The 22,500-nt window shown below is 50.3% G+C and overlaps 1 protein-coding gene across 8 annotated transcripts in view; it reads right to left on the bottom strand.

The window, feature by feature from the left end:
• fbrsl1 (fibrosin-like 1) overlaps positions 1 to 22,500 on the bottom strand; it is a 233,861-nt gene that overhangs the window by 166,803 nt on the left and 44,558 nt on the right. For all 8 annotated transcript variants that reach the window (XM_083673510.1, XM_083673504.1, XM_083673508.1 and 5 more), the window contains exon 2: positions 17,425 to 17,661. In XM_083673510.1, the coding sequence (XP_083529636.1) occupies positions 17,425 to 17,661 (237 nt within the window). The remainder of the gene's footprint in view (positions 1 to 17,424; positions 17,662 to 22,500) is intronic.

Genomic DNA, 22,500 nt, shown 5'->3' with positions numbered 1-22,500 from the left:
GTTCTCCAGGCTTTTTAGATGAAGGGGGGGAGGGGGGGGGAGTGTGGGGAGTAGTTACTCTCACAGAGCGCCCCTCTAATGACAGATGAGGCTACACAGGAGAGGGGAGGGAGTCGTGCAGTCAGTGACCCGTGATAATGTGTCTTAAAGGAGGATGAACCGGACCCCCATGGCCACAGGGAACCATCCCCCCCCCTGCTCTTCCCCGTGACAGAGGCCACGAACCCAGTCTCTCTGATCACAGTATGGGCTGGTATGGCCTGGTATGGCCTGGCTTGGTCTGGTTTGGTCTGGTCTGGTCTGGTCTGGTCTGCTCTGGTCTGGTTTGGTTTGGTCTGGCCTGGTCTCTGGTCTGGCCTGGCCTGGCCTGGCCTGGCCTGGCCTGGTTTTGCCTGGTCTAGTCTGGTTTGGTCTGGTCTGCCATGTGGAGGGTGGCAGTCTACCTGGGAGACATCTTGGCCACCCGACGCATGCCAGCCCAAAAGACAACAACAACAACAACAACAACAACAGCAGCGTCCACTGTGCCGTCACTCCCCTTCAAAGACGTACGATGATGGAAAAGAAAATGGCTTCCGCGCTTCTAAATTCCAGCAGGGTTGCCCTTTCTTCCTTTTTCTTCCACTGCTGATAAGTGGAGACAGGAGATAAGAGGAAGCACACATTGCATGACTGCCGTGTCGTAATGACACTATCACAATAGTGTGCCTAGTTACAGGGTCTAAACATGAGGCTTTGATAAAGAGAGTTATATTGTTATGATTATCAGATCGGGCGACCATCTTTTACAACCCCAGTGGAACCCGCTGGCCTGTTGACCCGCTGGGGGTTGTTCTTCCATGTCCTTCTGGTTTGCGGTGCGTTAACTTCATGATACGCCTGCTTTGTATTACCCAAACACTCCCGGGGTCCTGCTATCGTGCCATCGACTGCAGTGCTTTTACAGCCGAGAGAGGCCTGTTATCTCTGCGCAGACTGCTTTTCCATTTACATTACTACCATAATTATCTTTATGTATCTGATAAGCTCTGTAATCAGTCTTATCTGGCGGCAGCTCTCTTCCCCCCCCCCCCCCCACCCCTCCATCCCCCCCGTCCCCCCCGCCGCCTTCTCCTCATTCAACAAGAGGAACTAGACGCAGCCTGCGGCCTCCAGCCTCCGCTTGGCTTCGCTACAAAACATTGCGGGGTATGTTAATTACAAGGACAATAGGCGCTGTGGTGATACCTGTATTTAAATGTGTCTGAGTGAGGGAGCACCAGATGAATTCACAAAAGCTGACTTTTTAACGCCAGGAGAGGTTTTTTTTTTTTTCTGTTTTTTTTTCAAGATAAAGCGAAAACACCTGTCGATGCGGTCGTGGTGGTAATCCAATAGCAAATGTACGGGGATGGAAAAACTGCATCCAAATGAAAGCCTGAGCTCCCCCAGAGCAGCTGAACTCCTAAATAACATAAAAGAGTTTCGCTTTTGTTGAAACCTGAGATAAACGTACCAATAAATCCTGGGAGCTGGGGTCCGTCGACAGGTAGGCCATTTTGAGGAGCGCTTTCATCACTCTCTCCGCGACGGGCAATAAAACTGGAGATGGCGGCTCACAGGTATCACTCTCACACAACACACACGTACGAGCGTGCGCACACACACACACACACACACACACACACACACACGTACGAGTGTACGTACACACACACACACACACACACACACACACACACACACAAGCACTCAGTGTTCTGAGCCAAGCATCTGGAAAATATCTCAACTACTGAAAGCCCTGCATGAGGGCAGCCACAGTCCACCACGGAGCAGGTATGCGGGGGACAGAGAGACTGTAGAACTGCAGGGAGGCAGAGAGAGAGAAAGAGTGAGGGCTAGAGGGCTCTCACAACACCCTACCACAACACCCTACCACAACACCCCATGTCGGAGGAAATCGATCCAACTTCAGGACACCAGGACAGTTTTGGATGTTATAGTACTGAGTAGGCCCCCCTGAACAAGGTATTTTTACCCTTGACTTTTTAAATCCGGTCCCATGACTCAAACATGGCAGAGGTAGTTAGACGTGGTACTTTTATCAGCTGATTGCAATCACACTTGAGTTTTTTTGGGGGGGGGGTTAAATCTGGAACCACCACGCGCACCAATCAGTCGGGTCATGACGCAGTTCACTGACGCACATGTTAGCGAAACAGCGCTGGCAAACACTGAGGCCACCACAGAGCCAACGCCTGGTTTCAGTCGCGTTACAGGGGAAAAAGAACAAACGCTGAAATGAACAACAGTTTATTATCCTCGACAGTCATAAACGAATCCCTCTTTTCCTTTGATATGCACCATAGTCGGGCTGTAAAAAATCCAATCAAACGCTTTAAAACCTGGAGAGGGATAGTGGTGACACTTGATGAAGGTAACAAAATAAAAAATAAAAAGGGCCTCTCCTGTAGCTTTATTCAGACTCCAACCAAATCACTGTCCTGGGGGGGAGGTCTACAGTACCATTAGAAATGACTGATGTCTTGGGTGGCGTGGGGACTTTGTTAAATGGCGGCGCGTGGCAAGGTCGGCCCTCCATTTGTCTGCCGGCGGGGGCGTGAGGGGTCGCGCCGGAGCGGGTCATAGCTCTCCGTAGCTCTGACAACCTCCCGCAGCCCCCCCCCCCGAGCGATAGGGGTCCTCCATCTTGTGTCACCCGGGATGCCTAGGAGTGGCACGGTGCTGAGAAAAAAGTGCCCCCCCCCCAGCCCCAGCCCCACCCCCCCCGCCCCGCTGCCTCCCGGAAGCATCCATCACAGCGGTCCCCGGTGGGGCGTGGGTAACAGATCGACTTTCCTCCGAGCGCTAATCAATCCGATGCTGGCGCTTCTCTCTCCCCGGGAACATTTATGGGCTGCCATAAAGCAGGCCTTTGGGGCATTACAGCACCCAGTAATCCTGCTAAGTGAGCAATATTTCCCATCTCTCAGGCTGCCATTAGACGTGCCGGGGCCATAAATACTGAAGTTAATCTGTGGCCGTGACTCCGGCACACCCCCCCCCCCCCTTGGCCGTCCCTGTTCGGGCTGGGGCCAGGTGGGACCGACCCCCGGCCAAGGTAACACCCAGAGATTAAACGGCCTTCTCCTCCCGCCTCTGATGACTGGAATACCACAGCACAGGACGTGCCTCCCTCCCTGCCTCCCTCCCTCCCTGGACTGCCTGCTAGGGCTGCTGGGAGCTGGCATCAATCATTGAGGCTGGCTGCTGGGGTTGTCAGGCTGATCTGATGGACTTGTGTAGCCTTCACTACATCAGAAAGAGTACTATACTGTAAGTTCACAAAGCATCCACAAAGGCAAACAGCTCGTCTGTGTGAACACTTTGATTGAAAGTCCGCACCAGTTCTTCTTAATGCACATTACGTTGTCCTTTGGTCTGATGTTAAATAGCTATTTTTTCCAATATCGGTTATTCATTTCCAAACATCAACAATATTTAATGGTTAATCGTTTTTATCTGTCAGTATCACGTCATTGATTATCAATCGTATCGTATCCTATTGCCATTATTTGCATTATCTTATCCTCTCCCCCCCGCCCGAAAGAAATAAAAACGAAGCCGGAAAAAACGTCGGAAATGCAAAAAAAAGAAATACGTAAAAAGTATCCGGCTGTACTCTTTAAAACATTCAGTCAAGGTCAGTAAGTGTTTCGGAGTGGGGGCAGTAGACTATATCTTCATTTCATGCCCAGCTGAGTTGGAATGGATCTGTGCATGTGTTGAGTCTTAAAGCAGGCCCTTCTTTCTCTGAGGGTACCGCTGGGAGTTTCGTATTCACCACAGCAGGACAGAAGGAAGGAAGGAAGGAAAAGAAGCGTAGCCTTGGGTTCAGTCCTGCCAGAGGGCAATACCTCCCCCAACGCCAATAACCGCCTCTGCGGGGGTCGATTTTTATTCCACCCATCATGCATCAAAATGTCTCCCGGAGGTACCTTCGCTCCGAACAGAGACCTCCATCTTGTTTTGCGCTGGAAGGCCAAGTCTCTCCATCAAGGCGCGCAGGGTGCAAAGAAGTCAAGGTTTTAAAAACCTACAACCCCCTTACAGTCCTCTCAGCCTGAGGCTGCCTGCCTGTCAAGAGAACCTCGCTGACTTCTACTCTCTCTCTCGCGCGCGCGCGTGCACTCAGGGTCATGAACTGTACATCGTTTTCCCGTTCAAAGTCGGAGTGGAGACGACAGGTGTCCATGGAAACAATGTATCGACAGCACTTATTCTTTCACTGATGTTTTCCAGTATTCGGAACATTTCCGAGATGTGTTTTTTTTCCAACAAGATAGGTCAGCGTAGGTCCCCTTTGACGTCCTTGTGGAGCAGAGTAGATCGGAGCGGAGGAGAACATGGTAGTACAGAATGGACAGATGAGTGGTTTCAGCATGGATGCTATTCCTGTCCCTTCAAATCGAGAGATGTGCTGGAGAGTGCTACACTATATTGATACTTTATACTATGTGTGTGTGTGTGTGTGTGTGTGTGTGTGTGTGTGTGTGTGTGTGTGTGCACATGGTAATGTAGTTCTCAGACGATAGCCTAAGGATGCAATACCTCACAGGGATCAGTTCAGTTCAAATCAATAAAAACAACACTTCAAATGGCCTAAAGCATTGTACAGTATATCTACTTTCTTTTGAATAGTGTGCCAAAAATGAGTAGCATACTGTAGCACCACCTTGCCTTGAGTTTCATAGGGGAGGAAGCGCTGTCCTTTCGGAGCATACGGTTTGAATATTAGCCAATGAATCAAAACCAAAGTGTTTCATTCTGTCTGTCTTTCACTCTTTCTTTCAGCAGAAAAATCAACTCCCACCCTGTCAGACTCAAATTCCTTTGAGTGGAGGAAAGAATCTGAGAGATTCTGACATGTTCTTTGATTCACCCATTTGTTGTTATTCATTTTATCTTTTCATTTTTGGTATTTTTAGTAGCAAACGTGCAGCCGGTCGCGGTTAACCTTGGCTGATGTATCTGTCAAGTGCATTGTTCTTCTCTCAAAGACTTCTCCTTTGAAGCTGTCTGTGGAGGCCTCATCTCTGTTTGAGACCTGGGCAGCGTCCAAGAAGCGTCCGGGCCTGCTGAAGCTCCACACAGCGGAGAAGGAGGAGGAGGCCCCTCAGTGTGGAAGACTCCACGGCCCCCAGCCCTGGCCGGGGCCAAGCCTGAGTAATGCTCTGGGGCTTGGAAATCATTTCCACTTGGACCAGGAATGAACCCGGCTCAAATTGGATTCATATGGTCTGGAACGCTGTCAAGAATCCCTCCGGTCTTGGTGCACAGTAGCTCCCCCGTCAGGTTGAGGACCTCTCTCTCTCTCTTTCTCTCTCCCTCTCTCTCTGTCTAGCCGTCCATGGAAATGCCTGTACTCTTACTGCCGGGCTGTAATGAAAGGCTGGGCAGACAGAATGGAGGAGAACTGCAGAGCGTGGCTGATTGGAACGTTTCCCCTGATGTTATCTGTTTGTAGACTCAGTAGGAGTGATGAACTCCCATCTACAGGACAGAGGTTACCGCCTCTCCTACACTGTGGAGGAGCGAGGAGCATCAACCGGCTACGTTGGGGGAATACACCTCAATTATGAAGAGGGCAGAGTCCTTCTGCTCCCCCTCACATCCGACAGAATAGGAGAGGAGGGAGGAGGGGAGGGAGGGAGGGGAGGGGGGGGGGGGGGGGGGGGACGAGAGATGATGTTCTTAGCTCTGACAGCGCAGCGCCACTTGTTAAACCTTTGCTTTATCTCTCCACAATCAGCCTAATTATGTTCATTGGAGGGGTCCAATTAATCCACCATTGTCAGCCGCCAGGCTAAGTGTTTCTGTCCCCCACATCACATCCACAGAATCCGCAATTAACGGCAGCCACATTTATTTAGTGACAGTGGAGTTCAGCTTCTGACTCCCGCCAATTATGGCTAATCAATTCCGAGGAGAAAGCCCGGGGGAGGGGAGGGGAGGGGAGGGGAGGGGCGAGGCGAGGCGAGGCGCGGTGAGACGAGACGAGGGAGCTGAGACACAGTGGGTCATTGTCATTGGTAGACGGGGGGGGAGACAACGAAACCCTTCCCCGTGCCTCCAAAGGCCAGATGTGTCAGCGGCGAAAGGTGGTGTGGCATTGTCAGGCGGCGGGGCGAGGAGCCGAGCGAGCCGTGGGACCGGCCCCTTCCTGAATAGCAACAAGGTCGGGCCTGCTCTCCACGGTTCGGAGCGAAGGCAGCCGGTCGCTCGGGAGTCGGCGTTAATTGAAAAATCACACCCCCACCTCCCAGCCCCACCCTCACCGCCACCTCGGCTGTCAGGGCGCTCCCGTCGACATGCCGAGGCTTGGCATGACGGCTCACCTCTGGTAATGACTATTAAGTGCCCATAGGATTAGAGCACGTCCATTGTTTAAATACTCTCTCCTGTCGGTTAGGCTGAGCGACAAGGCCGGGTCGTTACCGTCGTAGAAGCCGGTGGAGAGCGTTCAAGTCACTGTACGAAGAGAACGAAACAAACCGAGGAATTCAAGGATGCGCTACATTCAGGCAAGAACGGCGTGAACGAGTGAAGTGGTCGTGTTTTGTGTCTGACATTCTCGTAAATTGAGGGTGAGAAATTGGACAATAGACTAGCTTAATCCCACAGAAGAGTACCGCAGCTCGAGTAGCTCTATTGAGGCAGTTATAAGATCAGCCGAACCATAAACCATATAGAAAGTATCTCTTGTGTTGACAAGAAACACATCTATTCATTCATTGAGCTGGTGAGGACAATGCAGCGAGTGACACCAAGGTGAAAATAACACTCCTTTTCCTTCTTCTTCTTCTCTCCATCTTCTCTCACTTCAGGATGATTGGACCCCAGGCCCTGATCGATGGCCGTTCTCTCCTGAGATTGCCGGTGTTAAGACTGATGAGAGGAAGACACTTGACCTGAATGCCTGTCGCAATGAATCTCCGTCCAACCCAAACTAACATGTCTTGAGCAATGCATACACTGTTGGTATTTACAGGTGTGTGTGTGTGTGTGTGTGTGTGTGTGTGTGTGTGTGTATGTGTTGCGCTAGCCCTTTCAGGCAGGTTGCCATCCCTCAGGCTAGCTCTCCACCTCAGCCCTTGTCAGATAAAAGGGCACCATGGGCAGTGATGCTGTGAAGGCAAGCCCACTCACCGGAATAACCATGTTCCAAATCTGCCGTAAACGTCACTAATATTTAATGCCTGGCTGTCAAGATTGAGAGGCCTGGGCAGACAGTGGAACAGTGCAGCCAAGGGTGCTCATGTGCAAGGAGCCTGTGCATCTGACTGTGAGTGGAAAATCTGACTTAAAAGTGTTCAAGTGTATGTGTGTGTGCGTGTGTGTGTGTGTGTGTGTCTGTAAATGTTTGTCCAGCTGACCAAAAAGCCCAGCTGACCCATAAAAAAAACGGATCTCCAAAAAGAAATCGAGATCTGCACGGCCGTAGCTAAACCTTCATCCTCCATTTTTTTAGGAGACAACATATTGCATAAGGCTCGTGAAATCAGGTTCCACATCCACACTGCAATGCTGCTTTTTCCCGACGCAAGACGCAGAGGAGATCGGTCACCGCAATAATCCACGTGGACCTATCTGCTGTGACCGTCACATCAGATAACCATCAGACCGGCTCTAGTTGGATTCAGGATAGAACAGCGCCCCCTGGGTGAGACCACATCGGAGTTATGATACTTGGAGTTATGATAGGACTAACTATTCCAATCGGCAGATGAAAGCAGATACGACAGTACACCCTGATGGTCTGCCGCTATGTATAAACTCCCAAGGACTTTCTGGAATGAGGAAATATACAGCCGGTGTCCGAGGCCCCAGTGATGAAACTGGGAAGAAAATGTAGCCTGCTGCGGGGCGGCCATTTTTAGAGCAGGCGAAAAAAAAAGTAAAAAAAAAAAAAAGTGGGGCATGTGTATGATGATTCTATTACGGCGATGGCCATTTTGTGTCTCGGCAGAGCACGCGTCGAGGGGCTCCAAGAATAGCGTTCTCCTCTCCTCCTGACCCCGGCGGCCTCCCCCCTCGCCGTAATCCTCCGGAGCACTGTATTACTTTCACTCTGACAGCAGTGGGTTTAAGTGCCCACACCGACACTGTGCAAACACCAGCAACCGGGGATGCTCTCCACTTAAAACAAGCAGTGGGAAACGCATTAACATTTCAAGGTATTATTTCAAAAGGGGAAATTGCTGCTGAATATTTCATGCGTTTTTGGTATGAGGCGTATTAAGCCCTCTCCCTACCACTTGCTGCAGACGGGAGGGGGGGGGCTCTCCCTACCCCTCTCCTGTGCGTCCGTGGTGGTGAGATCTCAGGGAGGGGGTCGAGACCAGGGGGAGGCAACGGGGGGGGGGGGGTTTAGTAGAGAGAGAGATCAGCGGAGCTCTGTGGAGCTCTCCTGTCATGTCAGACCGAGACTCCACTCAGAGGACCAGTTATGTTACGCCCACTGGGTCATTAATTAAACAGCGAGAAAGCCAATCAGATTCATGACCCTGTAGAATACATTTACTGCTGCACACCTCATTCAGGGATGTGGCTAAGACGGCCATCACCAAGCGTGGGAGTGACTACCAACATGGGAAGAGGAATGGAATGTGCCCGTTCTGGAATAAAACAATAGACAATTCATATCAACTACAGTGGGGCATATGGCACAGTTTACCTAGAAGGAGAGCATCTGTACTTCATGTGTCAGGTGTGATTGTGTTCTACAATGCATTCCATGCTGCACCACTCAGGTAAAACAAGATGACTAACAAGTTAACGGTTGGAATCTGCCCTAGCCTCTGGCAGGACACACACACACACACACACACACACACACACACACACAGAGGCTACTGTTCCAAAAGTAATCAGCTTAGCACTGGCCCAAGTGGTTTGGCTCATATTGGGAGTGGGGGCGGCAACAGCTTCTCAGACCCATCAAAGGCCGGAGCACCACCCCCCTCAGGCAGAGGTCCCCGCCCCCCCCCCCTGGGGACCAACCCCAAACACGCCCCTCACAGGGGTCAACGAGAGGAACCCCGCCCCATCTGGGGCCCAAGTCCTCAAGGGGAAGAAGGAGGGCGTAGCTGGGCCCTGTCTGCCTCTCCAACCCCCTGGACACTCTCCGCCTCTTGTCTGCAGGCCATTATTCTTACCCCCCCCCTTTTGTTTTGCAAATGGGTTATCCCACATCATTTTACACACACACACACACACACACACACACACACACACACACACACACACACACACACTCCGAGTCTCTGAGCAGTGGAGAGCGGGAGCAGGAACTGACTGTGGCATTGTGTGTGATCCGGCCCCCTTTTTCAAAGGAGCACTGATTCGCTTAGCCCGCCTCCTTGTCAGCTGTCATCATATAACTGCTTTCAAATGCCAAGATCTATACTACATGAAAATACAATTAAAGCCTGCTCCGAGGAGCTGACACGAATAGCATTTGACTAAAAAAACAATAAACGGTGTGAAGCCGTAATTGCCGGGCTATTTAAAGTTCACATATTCTAGACGTTGGTGTTTTCTATGCAATATTATATATAGGGTGAATTCGAGCTCATAAACCTCTAGAAATATCTCATTCGTGGTGTTCATATTCCTAGTGTTATTTTATTCATTCATCTGTCCAGGTACACTTGTTCTGGGGAAATAGGGTTTGATAGACATGGGGTGGAATGTACGGAATGTGAATTCTAGCGAAGGTATGGTTGTGTTTTCTGATGTGATGCAATGAGCTGGGGTGATATCACCACTACATTAGCGTAGGAGAAGTGCGCAGACATTACGTGATCTCTGACAGTGTTTTTATGGCAACATTCCGTCGCCACATTAAGCATCCGTTACTACACACCGCGGGAAACATCACGACGGCACCTGCACTGGATTTTTGCTGCTTTGCTAAATGAAACAATTCCAAGATGCTTTCACACGTGGCTGCTGGCAAGATGGCAGAGGAAAAGAGAAAAAAAGCCTCCGTCCCTGTCTTTCAAATGGGAACAGTGACCCCTAATGGACGCCGAGGATCCTGACAGCCAGTAACGAGTTAATATATCCATGTCTTGGTTTACCCTCCCCCAAACCACATCCATGCAGTAACTCTCCTGTACAGCAGAGGGCGGTGTTGTACCATAGATCAAGCGGAGCCTCTGCAGTAAGCTAAAAAGGGGGAGCTGTGGAGCTGATAAGATCATATCTGTTTCAGTGACACCACTAATCCCATGGAATCCATCTGAGTTTACGTCCAGCTTTGTGAGCCCCCTAGACACAGGCTATGAAAACAGGGCAGGGGCCTCCGCAGATCTCATTAAGGTATTGACCCTAATGGTCTAATGAGGACACGGCGGTGATTAAAACACGCCCCCACACACACACACACACACACACACACACACACACACACCCACGCTAAGCTGTAATCGATGTACATGATAATAACGTTCAAGTACACAGGCCTACAGTGGGTGTGTGTGCGTGCGTGTGTGTGCGTGTGTGTGTGTGTGTGTGTGTGTGTGTGTGTGCACGTGTCATGTGTATTAGCGTACATGACAGTTCCCTTGGCCAGAGAAAGACCATGCAAGCCTGCCTATTGTCTTCCCCCTTAGTGGGCTTGTCAAAACAGACAGCTAATGACAAAAGAGCTCTTCCAACCATAAGGGTCTCCTCTTTCAGCAGGCTTAGAGCAGGGCACCTCCCCCACTCCCACTAACAAACACAAACCACTCTCTCCGTTCCCGTCCAAAAGCCCAAATGATACCATGTAATAGGGTACCCTCACACGCCTGCCAGTCAGTGAGCCAGCCAGCCCGGGGACAGGAGTGTTCCCGGAAACCCAATCTAAGGTGCAGAGTTCTCTCCTCCTACATGAAAGGCAGCTGAATGTGAGAAGCTGACTCAAATGGCCTCATTTCCCAAACGCTTTGTAGCCCTGTTTCCTCCGAACGAAGCAAACGGCAATGTTTAGCTGTATAGACAGGCGGGCCTCTGTCTGGCACTGTGTGTGTGTGTGTGTGTGTGTGTATGTGCCTGTCTGATACTGTTTGAGGTCAAAGGCGACACCGCATGTTTCCTGTCTGCACATACTGTAAGGTAACAGAACGCTTCGATTTTCAGCGACTTCAAATCTTGACACAGTTGACATGCCGGTGTAATTATAACACTGAGAGGAGTGTTTCCAAGTGACACATGGGTTGTAATGTGGTAATTGAGACCATACTTACTCGCATATTAAATAAAGACGTCATGACTAGTCAGCTGACTATATAAATACATTTGCCCCCAGTGCTACAAACTTCCTATAGTCATCAAGCCCGAATTTCAGGAAACAATTACTGACATCAATGCAACAGCAACCTTTCTCAAACTCATTCTCTTCCTCTCTAATTCCTCTCAAAAAAACAATTATGTTTCTTGAAAAATAGTACAAACTACACAATATATCGACTAGATCGTACTAACGATCGATATTGCAGTTATGAACTTGTGCAATATCCACATGCTGCAAAATCGGCCTTTCTTTGACGCTCACTCAGTAAAGTAAAACGTGTGGATAGATACAATACAGTACTTCAAATGAGATGTGCTTGACTCCTACATTCACCCTCTGCATGGGTAGATTCCTTTCATTTGGTTAGCATATTTAATTACCGATCTCTCCTTTGACTCTTGTTTTCAACCGTGTCAACCCAGAGTGTTTTTTGTAAAACACACTAATCGCAATATCTAGGGTAATGTATTGCCCCTGGTGGGCTGCCACTGCAATCAAGTCAAACACAGAAGCGCCGTCAGCCAAATGTTTGACCTAGGGCAGGTCTCCTGCTCGCTTCTTGCCTCTCCAAGCCGTTCTGCTCACACCCACAGCAGCACTTTACTGAATCAGCCCGAACATCAAGGCACGTCTTTGCAACCTTGCTAATTCGATGTTCCTTGGCCTAATTGTCCCGGAGTGCTGGGTTTAATAGCAACCCTGCTGCAGCTCAATAAGTCTACGCTAACAGGGGGTGGGGGTGTGTGTGTGTGTGTGTGTGTGTGTGTGTGTGTGTGTGTGTGTGAGGGTATAAACCCACAAAGGCCCCGGCCAAACACCTTACATGCTCTAGCATTCATCATGACTTTACCGTCCCATGCAATATTCACCTGCCTCAGAGCAGCGGGCCAGAGGTTCCCTGGGGGTTCCCTGGGTGTCTGAGTGATTTGATTTAGGGGGGGGGGTGCTTTTTTGTTTCTTCTCTCTCCTTCGCTGAGCATCAGTTCAGCTGAGAGGCTGGTGTGGCAGCCCAGGGGAGATGTGGGACAATGTAGCTGGGGGTTGATGGGAGAGTCTGTCTGAGAGGTCCAGCCAGAACTGGGCTGGGGCTGGGGCTGGGGCTGGGACTGGGGCTGGGGCTGGGGCTGGGGCTGGGACTGGGGATGGGGCAGGGGATGGGGATGGGGCAGGGGATGGGGCTGGGGCTGGGGCTGGGGCTATGGTTGGGGCTGGGACTGGGGATGGGGCAGGGGATGGGGCTGGGGCTGGGGCTGGGGCTGGGGCTATGGTTGGGGCTGGGACTGGGGATGGGGCAGGGGATGGGGCTGGGGCTGGGGCTGGGGCTGGGACTATGGTTGGGGCTGGGACTGGGGATGGGGCAGGGGATGGGGCTGGGGATGGGGCTGGAGCTGGAGCTGGAGCTGGAGCTGGGACTGGGGCAGGGGCTGGGGCTGGGGCTGGGGCTGGGGCTGGGGCTGGGGCAGGGGTTGGGGCTGGGGCTGGGGCTGGGGCTGGGGCTGGGGCTGGGACTATGGTTGGGGCTGGGACTGGGGCTGGGCCTGGGGCTGGGGCTGGGGCTGGGGCTGGGGCAGGGGCAGGGGTTGGGGCTGGGGCTGGGGCTGGGGCAGGGGCTGGGACTGGGACTGGGGCTGGGACGGGGGCTGGGGCTGGGGTTATCATACTGTAGCTCTCCATTATCTGTAATTTCAACACCAGGGAAGGCTTTGTTATTTATCTTTTCCCTCTTATCGTCAGATGTCCCCAAGCACCCGCTGCCAGCTAAAAGCAAACAGGGCCTCAATGGAGTCCACCGAGAGTTCCACAGAGAGAGTCTTTAGACAAACTAGAGTATGTTTAGGCAGTCTGACTGGGCAGGAAATAGCCTTCATTGAGGACGCCTGAAACACACCTGGAAGGTCTGGCTTCTGTCTTTGCACCTGCCAAGTCAGATAACACACTTTGTATACTTTCCCGTGTGTCATTGTCTACAAAAGTCTAGCCTTGTCCCCAAATGACAGTAGATTCTCCGGTTATATCATAGAATAGAATTACAGTTTACACTGTCTTCCTCTATGAGTTATGAGTCTAGTGTAGAGCATAGTTTCATAATTCCTTTGCGGTTTTCTAACGTAGCACATGTATGCAACCGGGAGACGGGGAGACAGACTGATTGGCTGCCAAGTGCTCTTCGACGCAGCGGAGACAATTAGCCTCTGGCATGTTCGTGCATATGTGTATGTGTTACACGCAGCCCACTAATTGTTCTGTCAAGTTGTACAAGAGCTCCTCCTTATCTACACATCGCTGTCTTCTCTTCATTCCCCTCCTCCTCCTCCTCCTCCTCCTCCTCGGTGAACACAGCAGACCTCACCTATCTGGCATCATCCAGCCTTTCCCCCGGCCGCCTCCACCGATAATCCCCTTCTTTGAATCGCAGCGTTAACCTGAATCACAGGAGTCAAGGCCTTTTTTCATTCTCCAAAGTAGACCAACTTCCAGCCCTTCCAGCCCTTCCCATTACCTAACCCCACAATCACAGCACCGGAATGCTTAGCTACATTACACCCCCCCCCCCACCCCCAAGACATCCCCCCTAGATGTCATTAGAGTGATATACGCCTTGCGGTTTAAGGGGGGTGGAGGAGGAGAGGGGGTTGGGGGGGGGGGTTGATTGTCTGCTCTGTTGCTCTGGGGCCCGGTAGGAGGTGAAGGAGGAGGTAGAGTGGAGGGACGGGGGGTGGGGGGTGGGGGGGGTCGACGGTGGAGATAACCTGGGCCACGGCCTCGTATCAGTCAGGGGATCGCCTTAGCGTATCGGCCCCCGCCATTCTCCCCCCTATCAAGAGTATTAGAGCAGCCGCCGCAGCAGGACTGAACTATGCTCTGGCTAATCTGATCCCCCCCCCGGCACCCCCTCGGCCCCCCCGCCCCCCCCCCGGCTTAGTGCTTCAAAACATACCTCGATATGCAGCGTGGACATAATCCTGCCTGTGCCTCAGACAAGGGCAAACAGGATACAGGATAGAAACATACTGGACCGCAGGCCCGTAATCTGGACCCGATACCGCAGGTCAGCCGTGCCGTCTAAAGGGTTTTAGCCAACGAGTCAAGGTGTTTTTTTTTTCCACGTCACATGAGTGAGATATTGTACTCCACCCGTAGAGCGCAGAGGAGAAGTGAACACGACTTGGAAGGATAAGCCCACGTCAATAAACGCTTAGTAGTGTTTGCATCACAAAAGCAGTGCACAAGCATCTACACAAGCCACAACATAATTTTTGCTCCCAGACTCATATATAATAGGATAGCTGGCTGAGCTGTTGGATGTGTCGTGTAGAGTACAATGTCGGGGCTGTTGTTCCACTAAGTCAGCGTGATGTGTTATTCATAACTGGCTCCGAGGTCGTCCGAGGTAAAGTCGTTCTGAATACTCTCTCTGCTTCTTATGTAATTTTTTTTGAGTAAAAATGATGCAGTTGTCTCACATGGGTAGTGGAAAATCTGCATAGGCAGTCGAAAAAATCGAAACAAGGCATTTTTTTTTACTTTGAAGTGAAGCGAAAAGAGAAAGCAACTGACAGAGCTGTGTGACCAATCAACTGAAATGTCTTTTGACAAGTACGTGACTGAGAGCAGCGGAACTGGAGAGAGGCTCGTGCTGCCAGCCCCCTGGCCAGGAGAGGGGCACGGTGCACGTGCACACACACACACACACGCACAGACGGACAGACACATGTACGGACACACACGCACACACACACACACACACACACACACACGCACGACCCCCCCATGGCCTCCTTGGGGTTGTAATTGGATCCAGTCAGTGATCCCCCACTGAGAGGAATTCTGCTCTGACACACAGCTCCTTTCCCCCAGCGGCAATCACATACACCGGGCGGGGGGGGGGGGGGGGGGCTTTGGACCAACCAGAGAGAGAGTCCACGTCAACGTCGTCACCAAGGATCAGAGCGTATGGCTTGACCACGACGCTCTCCGCGAAGCGACCAGATGGCCGAGGCAGGAGGAGCAGGGGCACGTGGAGTTATCTACTGGAGACAATAACACCTCCTGGAAGTGCACTTGTGAGGGTACTTAGGCGAGAGGGGCCCTTAGGAGTATACACAGCCGTCCAATCAAAATCCACACAGGTCAAGTGCCAACATCAAACGCTCCCTCGTAATATCTTTAAAGATAGGGTTTTCCAACACGACGGTTACCACGAACGAGGCCGCGTTGTATTTGACTGTATTTACCCGCAGGAATATCAAGAAGCGGGCTCTCTATTCAAAAGCTGAAGGCTTTTAAAGCTTGTATAATCACTCTCTCGTTTCTATCTGGTATCAAAGCAGAGAGGGAGTCGACGCTCATGTACATAAACACCGTCTTTTATGTCCAGATGGCTGCTCTTGTCAAAGCCTTCCCCACTACAATTACGCCGGTATGAAAGTAGTGTGTTTGTGTGTGTTTGTGTGTGTGTGTGTGTGTGTGTGTTTGCGTGTGCATGTCTGTGTGTATGTTGGGGTTTTTTTATCAGAGAGGAAACTAACTTGCCAGGGGGGAGAAGAGAGGATGATAAACAGCCACATGGGCTATAATATCCTCAGTTTACATCGCTGCCAAGGACATTTTTTTGAGGCTCTCATCAAACCTGATTCCATCTGGACCGCTGGTGTTTTATATGCATTGAATTCCAGTGGCAAGAGAAGAGCCGCTTTAGGAGAGGGTGATAAGATGACTGGGAGAGGGAGAGAGGGAGAGAGAGAGAGAGAAGAGAGGATTCCAGGCAGACTGCTGTGAACTCAGGGAGATGGATATTCCACCACTACAGTCAACTACACCCTCCTACTCCAGTCTGAAAGAAGCAGTGTGTTGAGTTTCAGCACAGATCACCTCTGTGTGTCTCAAGAGTCTACTTTCCTTTTGTTAATAATATAATAATAATACTCCCACACAGCAAACACAAGGTGGATATAAATATATATGTATATATATATATATGAAATGTTCACCAGCCTGGATGGTTCAACTACAGTACCAAACCTACTGTAGCTGAAGCAAAAATGTACTGTCATTAGACTGCTTTGTTATCTAATTGTGCAAGAACACTTTAGAAATGAACAATACGATTTACTTTAAATACAAAGTCATTTCCAGCCGAGCCATGATGTAGTGAAGGGTAAATGCACATAAATGCCTTTTACGCACCATTGCATTTGGGTGGATAGCATTTACCCACCTGTAGCAAAAATTAGCACATTTTAAAAGGCCCACGGCAGCCAGTTTTGCTTCCCTGGCCTGTCTGGAAAAAAAATACTTGGATAAAACGGAAGCACAGAGTGGTGACATTCGTCATTCGCAGAGATATTTGGGAAAATAACACCAGATACAGCTAGGAGCAATTCTCCATAAAAATGTGTCGAAAGGTGGTTTCACTCGGACGCCAAAAAGCCTGTGAAGGGGATTCGGAAGGTTCTATGATGATGGGCACTAACTTTATAAACAGCCAAATGTCACAACTGAATTGTGCTTAAATCATTGTGCAATAACATTGTGCAGCGCTAGGATGTCATAGATCAGCAAAAAAATACTTCAAATGGACTAAAATAAGCACTTACATACACCATTTGACACATTTTTGGACGCTGTACAGTATACTGTAGCTGATTACCATGACATCACTACAGTTTGTGTTCATTCCTTTTGAGTTTCCTTTAGATCATGGAGATGAACTGTTGAAAACCATGTTCACTTCCTTCAGGAATCTTCTCATCAAGGAGATGTTTCGGTAAGAGAAGGAAGCCCCCCCTCTCTCTCTGCGGCCTCATTATTTACCATGGCTTCCTGACCAATTTCCTCTTATCCTCAGTGGCACAATGGTGGATTCTGGCCGCCAGACAGAAAGCATAAAAACATCCGCCCATTTAAACAAACTGTTAATACATAGATGAGGCATCTGCCTGTGCCAGACTCTGACTCAAATGGCCCTGCACTGACAGGCTGCCTCGGGCCACTGACATTGGCCGCAGTCACTCTAGGGGGGGCGGAACTTTCCAGAGCAATGAGACAAATCATTGGCAGTGGCCTGCCAGAGGAAGAAGAAGAAGGGGAACCGTGGTACAGACCTGCTTGTTCTTCTTGGAGTAGGTTTTCTTCAGCAGCCTCTCGTTCATCCTCTCCTGCTCCCTCTTGGCGTGGTTGATGAAGCCGTTCTCCAGGGCGTCGATGGGCGTGGGGACGGGCATGGCGGGGACGGGCTTGGGCGCGGGCATGACGTTCTCCTCCTCATCCTTCTGTCTCTTCGCCACGTGCTTCTCCCACTTCTCCTTCCTCTCCTGTGACTTCAGGGCTCCGGTCTTCTTCTACGAGCAGAGCAGAGAGGGAGAGAGGAAAGAGAGAGAGAGAGAGAGAGAGAGGGAAAAAGAGAAGAAAAACAGGATATTAATGTATGTATGGAAAAACATGTTGTGGGGTTGTTGTTGGCAAACTGTCAGACTCAAACTCTCTCCCAGTGCCGGCTTATTCAGAGCAGGGAGAAGTCACTGACTCTCAAGTCATCTCTAATCCCGTCAAAAAAGCCAGCACAATGCCTCCCTCGACTCCTAAATCATATTATGTTTTCTGCTTTAATAAGCTTACGACACCACATTCCGGTCAAATTCAAATACAGTATGTCGCCTTGCGCTGGTTTATTTGTTTGTTTTTGTGTAGCGAGTAGCTTCTGTTACGTCACGAGAGAGCTTCTTCCTGGTTGACTCATCTCTGTTTACTGTACGGGCGTAACCAGAGGGGACTCCGGAGAGACGCCTCATCTGGCCTGGGTGCATGACATTCTATTGGTAAACAAAGTCTTGAGATCACAGCGGAGGCTCGTCTGAAGGGGGGGGGTTGACACGCCGCTGCTTGGAGCCACACACGGGGCACAGCGGCGGGGGCTGTTGGTTCACGTTTCAACATCTGTTCCCGGGCCGGCGGAGGCCAAATTACAGTCAGTTCCAGTCACCCCGTGTGGAGAGCTCCATCTGAATAATCAAATAATTGGCTCTTTTGGGGGGAGGGGGGGGGGTTAGCAGATGGCTATTACATTAGCGCTAACACAACAACACTGATAGATTTTACAAAGGTACATGGAGCAACGCTTTTTCTCAAGGCTGGTTTTGGCAAATCGAAACACAGACGTAAAAAAAACCCTCTCTCTCCTTCTCGCCTCGCCTTGTCTCGCCTCGCCTTGTCTCGCCTCGTTCTTCTCTCCGAGCCACATGCGGGGTACCGGTGGTTTAATGGGATGACAAAGGAACGCTCCCCCAGCTCGTGGGCTCTGACACCGCTTTGAAAGGAGGCTTTAATATTATTATACTGACATCACACGGAGGCTCAGAAACAGTGCTCCTCTTCACCCTCTGAGGCACCACATTAATTTCTCATGAGGCCAGACAGCCCAACTAGGCTACTTGTCATGCGATTCATTACCCCGACAGCCATCTTTGAAGTGCTGTTTTTTGCCGGGACAAAGCGAGACAAAACTGACAACAAAGGACGTGAATAGCGCTACCAGGTGTTTTCCATCTTTGGGGGTTCTGAACTCTCTCTCTCGCACGGCGGACATCAATATTCATCATCCCCGCGCTAGATTGACAGTTCAAAGTAATTTCGATTTGCATGCCACAGCCCACAATCCATGGTTATTAATATCACCATGTCTCGTAAACACACGATGTGTTAGCTGTGGGATCAATTAGAATTAAGATTGACACCTGTGGAATCTTATTGAGATTCTGTGTGAGATTGCCCCCCTGAGTTCCTGTTCTGCCCCGGCCCGGGCAGAAGCTCACAGAGCACATTAGCATTCTTATGCTACATTCACACCAGATCTGTTTGCAGTAAAGCTCTGTGATGTTCCTGAACACAAAAACCGTTGCCTTGGAAGCCTCAACCTTCCAATCTGGCACGAATAAACACGTACACGTACACATGAATGACACGTACACACAGAAAAACAGACAAAATCATGACACCATCTGGAAAGCTTTGGTTGGGAAAGGCCTGGAAATGAAGACCATGTGGAGATAAATGGTGAAGGAAGGTTTGAGCGTGCCACAGGGCTGCACAGAGAACAAACACACAACCACAGCACTTTACCAGGATCATGTTTTGTCACATGTTCAAACCCCGAGCCAGACCGGGGGTGGTGGGGGGGGGGGGGGGGGGGGAGGTTGGAGAGGGGGCTCTGTTCTGTTCTGTTCTGTTCTCTGCTGTTGACACACACATGCACACACACACACACACACACACACACACACACACACACACACACACACACACACACGCAGGCAGGCAGTAACAGGAGAGACCGCTAGACTGGTCTGACCCGGGCGCGTTGCCGTGGCAACAGCAGGGAGAGCTTTGTTGCCGTTCCAGATTGAACCGGGAGGAGGAGGAAAGGGGGGAGGGGAGGAGGAAGGGAGGGGAGGGGAGGGGAGGACATAAAAAAAAAAAAAAACACCCCAGTCATCCTGGCTACAGTACAGTAAATGGCCTCTTGGATCTTGTCCTAGGCTAGGGCATGCCCTGAGATATGGAACCGCAGGCCCTGGAGGGAGGGTGGATCTTGCCCCTGCTGCCCTCTGTAGTCGCCCGGGGTACTTTTCACTGCGCATGCATAAACCACGAGGCAGGGGAGAGGCACGGCGGAGCTAACTAGCAGGGTCTCAAATGGAGCCCTCAGCCTTGAAGAGAAAGCATGAGAGAGAGAGAGTGGAAGAAAGAGAGGGAGAGAGGGAGAGAGAGAGAGGGAGTGTGTGAGAAAGAGAGAGAGAGGGGGGAGAGAGAGAGAGAGAGAGAGAGAGAGAGAGAGAGGGTGAGAGCGGGGAAGGGGAGTGTGAGGAAAAGAGAGAGCCCAGTGTGTGTGAGAGAGAGGGAGTGTGTGTGTGTGTGTGTGTGTGTGAGAGAGAGAGAGAGAGAGAGAATGTGTGTGTAAGAGAGAGAGAGAGAGAGAGAGAGAGAGAGAGGCTGCCGATGGTGTCTAATGCACATCCTCACATTTCTTTCCCAGGCACTTGTCTTTCCATCCACAGTAATTATTTAAGAGACACAAAGAGCTCAGCTGGAGATGGCTTCTTCTACATTAGCAAGAGGCTACTGAAAGGTCAGGGCCAGTGTTAAACAATGCGATAAGCTGTGTGCTGACATACTAGTCTAGTTATTTAGATAACCGGTAGCCTGCTGCTGGGTTTCTGATGTTATTTCAATGGTATTGCCTATGGAATTTTCTGTAGCCTTTTCGGTTGTTTCAGTTAAATATTTGAATGATGTTTTGAATCAATCCCTTCGGGGGTTTTGACTGTGACAGCTTGAATATATAATCAAAGCACTGACGTTGTATTGAAGTCAATCCATCATTTCTTTTGAGTTACAATGTCCGAGAATAGCCTAAGCTGTCAAGTTATCCAAGATACTGTGTGTGTGTGTGTGTGTGTGTGTGTGTGTGTGTGTGTGTGTGTGTGTGACGTCAGTTCTTTTCTGATGGAGTCCTCGGAGAGTGTGATCTGAGTGAACTGAGAGGGTTTCAGCCTGGTCCCCAAGGCAATCCTGTCACTAGATAATGGTTCTTCTCCAGGTCTCTCCTCCCAGGGCAGGTTGTCCTAGCTAGCCCCTGTTGTAGTTTGTCCTAGCTAGCCCCTAGTGTAGTTTGTCCTAGCTAGCCCCTGTTGTAGTTTGTCCTAGCTAGCCCCTAGTGTAGTTTGTCCTAGCTAGCCCCTGTTGTAGTTTGTCCTAGCTAGCCCCTAGTGTAGTTTGTCCTAGCTAGCCCCTGTTGTAGTTTGTCCTAGCTAGCCCCTAGTGTAGTTTGTCCTAGCTAGCCCCTGTTATAGTTTGTCCTAGCTAGCCCCTGTTATAGTTTGTCCTAGCTGGCCCCTGTTATAGTTTGTCCTAGCTGGCCCCTGTTATAGTTTGTCCTAGCTGGCCCCTGTTATAGTTTGTCCTAGCTGGCCCCTGTTATAGTTTGTCCTAGCTAGCCCCTGTTATAGTTTGTCCTAGCTGGCCCCTGTTATAGTTTGTCCTAGCTGGCCCCTGTTATAGTTTGTCCTAGCTGGCCCCTGTTATAGTTTGTCCTAGCTAGCCCCTGTTATAGTTTGTCCTAGCTAGCCCCTGTTATAGTTTGTCCTAGCTAGCCCCTGTTATAGTTTGTCTTAGCTAGCCCCTGTTATAGTTTGTCCTAGCTGGCCCCTGTTGCAGACGCAATCCATTACAATTACAAAGCAACTACTGGACATCACTGTGTAACAGCATGACAACACAGCGCTGTGACGAGAGTCATTGCAGAGTAACTCACGACACAGGCGCAGGAGCGACTTCATGGAAAGACCCCAGGGTGTTATTTCCAAAAGTCACTCCACACAAATACAACCTGATTGATTGATATCGCTATCGACACGGCCAAAGATCAGTCAGCACAGCAGCCCACCTGTCTGAGCAGAGTGCTTGATCTGCCAGAGAGAGGCATCTCGCCTGCTCGATTAAACATTTCCCCCTCTGCGCGGTTGTCCTTTGACAGGCATCCGTCAGCATGTCCTCTTTGCGGTGTAAATTATCACCCCGCTCCCAACAAAAGTCAAGAGATTTGTAATGGCACTTACCCCAAAAATATTTAGCCCTCCTCACAGGCGTCGAGGGTGTGGATTTATGCGTCAAGTGATTTATGCGTAAAGAGGACTGTTTCTGCACACATTAGCAACCGCTAAATCACCGGGCCGCCGCCGTGATTTAGATTGCATTGATTTAGCCGGAGCACCAGCTTTATGGTGCAACATCTGCAGCGCTTAGGCACTCCCCTGATCTAATGCTGCTGTCAGCCATCTCACGCACGCGCATGTGCGCACACACACACACACAGACACCCACACACACACACACCTTTAATTAAGTCATAGCGTACGCTTTCATTTACTCCCGAACGCTACAGGAGGCAGCAGGGAAGAAAAGCACAGCACTGTGCCAAAAGGGCTAATCATCCTTTTAGACAGAAGAAATACGCCACGTTTTTTTTTTTTTTTTTTACAGTGATCAATGTCATAATTGGCCGCTGCCAGGATTAAATGAACCGAATCCCTTGTGTTTTGTTCATGGATCTAACACATTTCCCTATTCGTTTGCTTCCTTTCGAGCATACTCCCCTTCCCTCTCAACAGAAGTTCATCGGTCGT

This window comes from Argentina silus, assembly GCF_951799395.1.
Source record: "Argentina silus genome assembly, chromosome: 7".
Lineage (NCBI taxonomy): Eukaryota > Metazoa > Chordata > Actinopteri > Argentiniformes > Argentinidae > Argentina > Argentina silus.
Note: the sequence above shows the minus strand (reverse complement) of the source record. Positions and strands in the feature narration are given on the sequence as shown.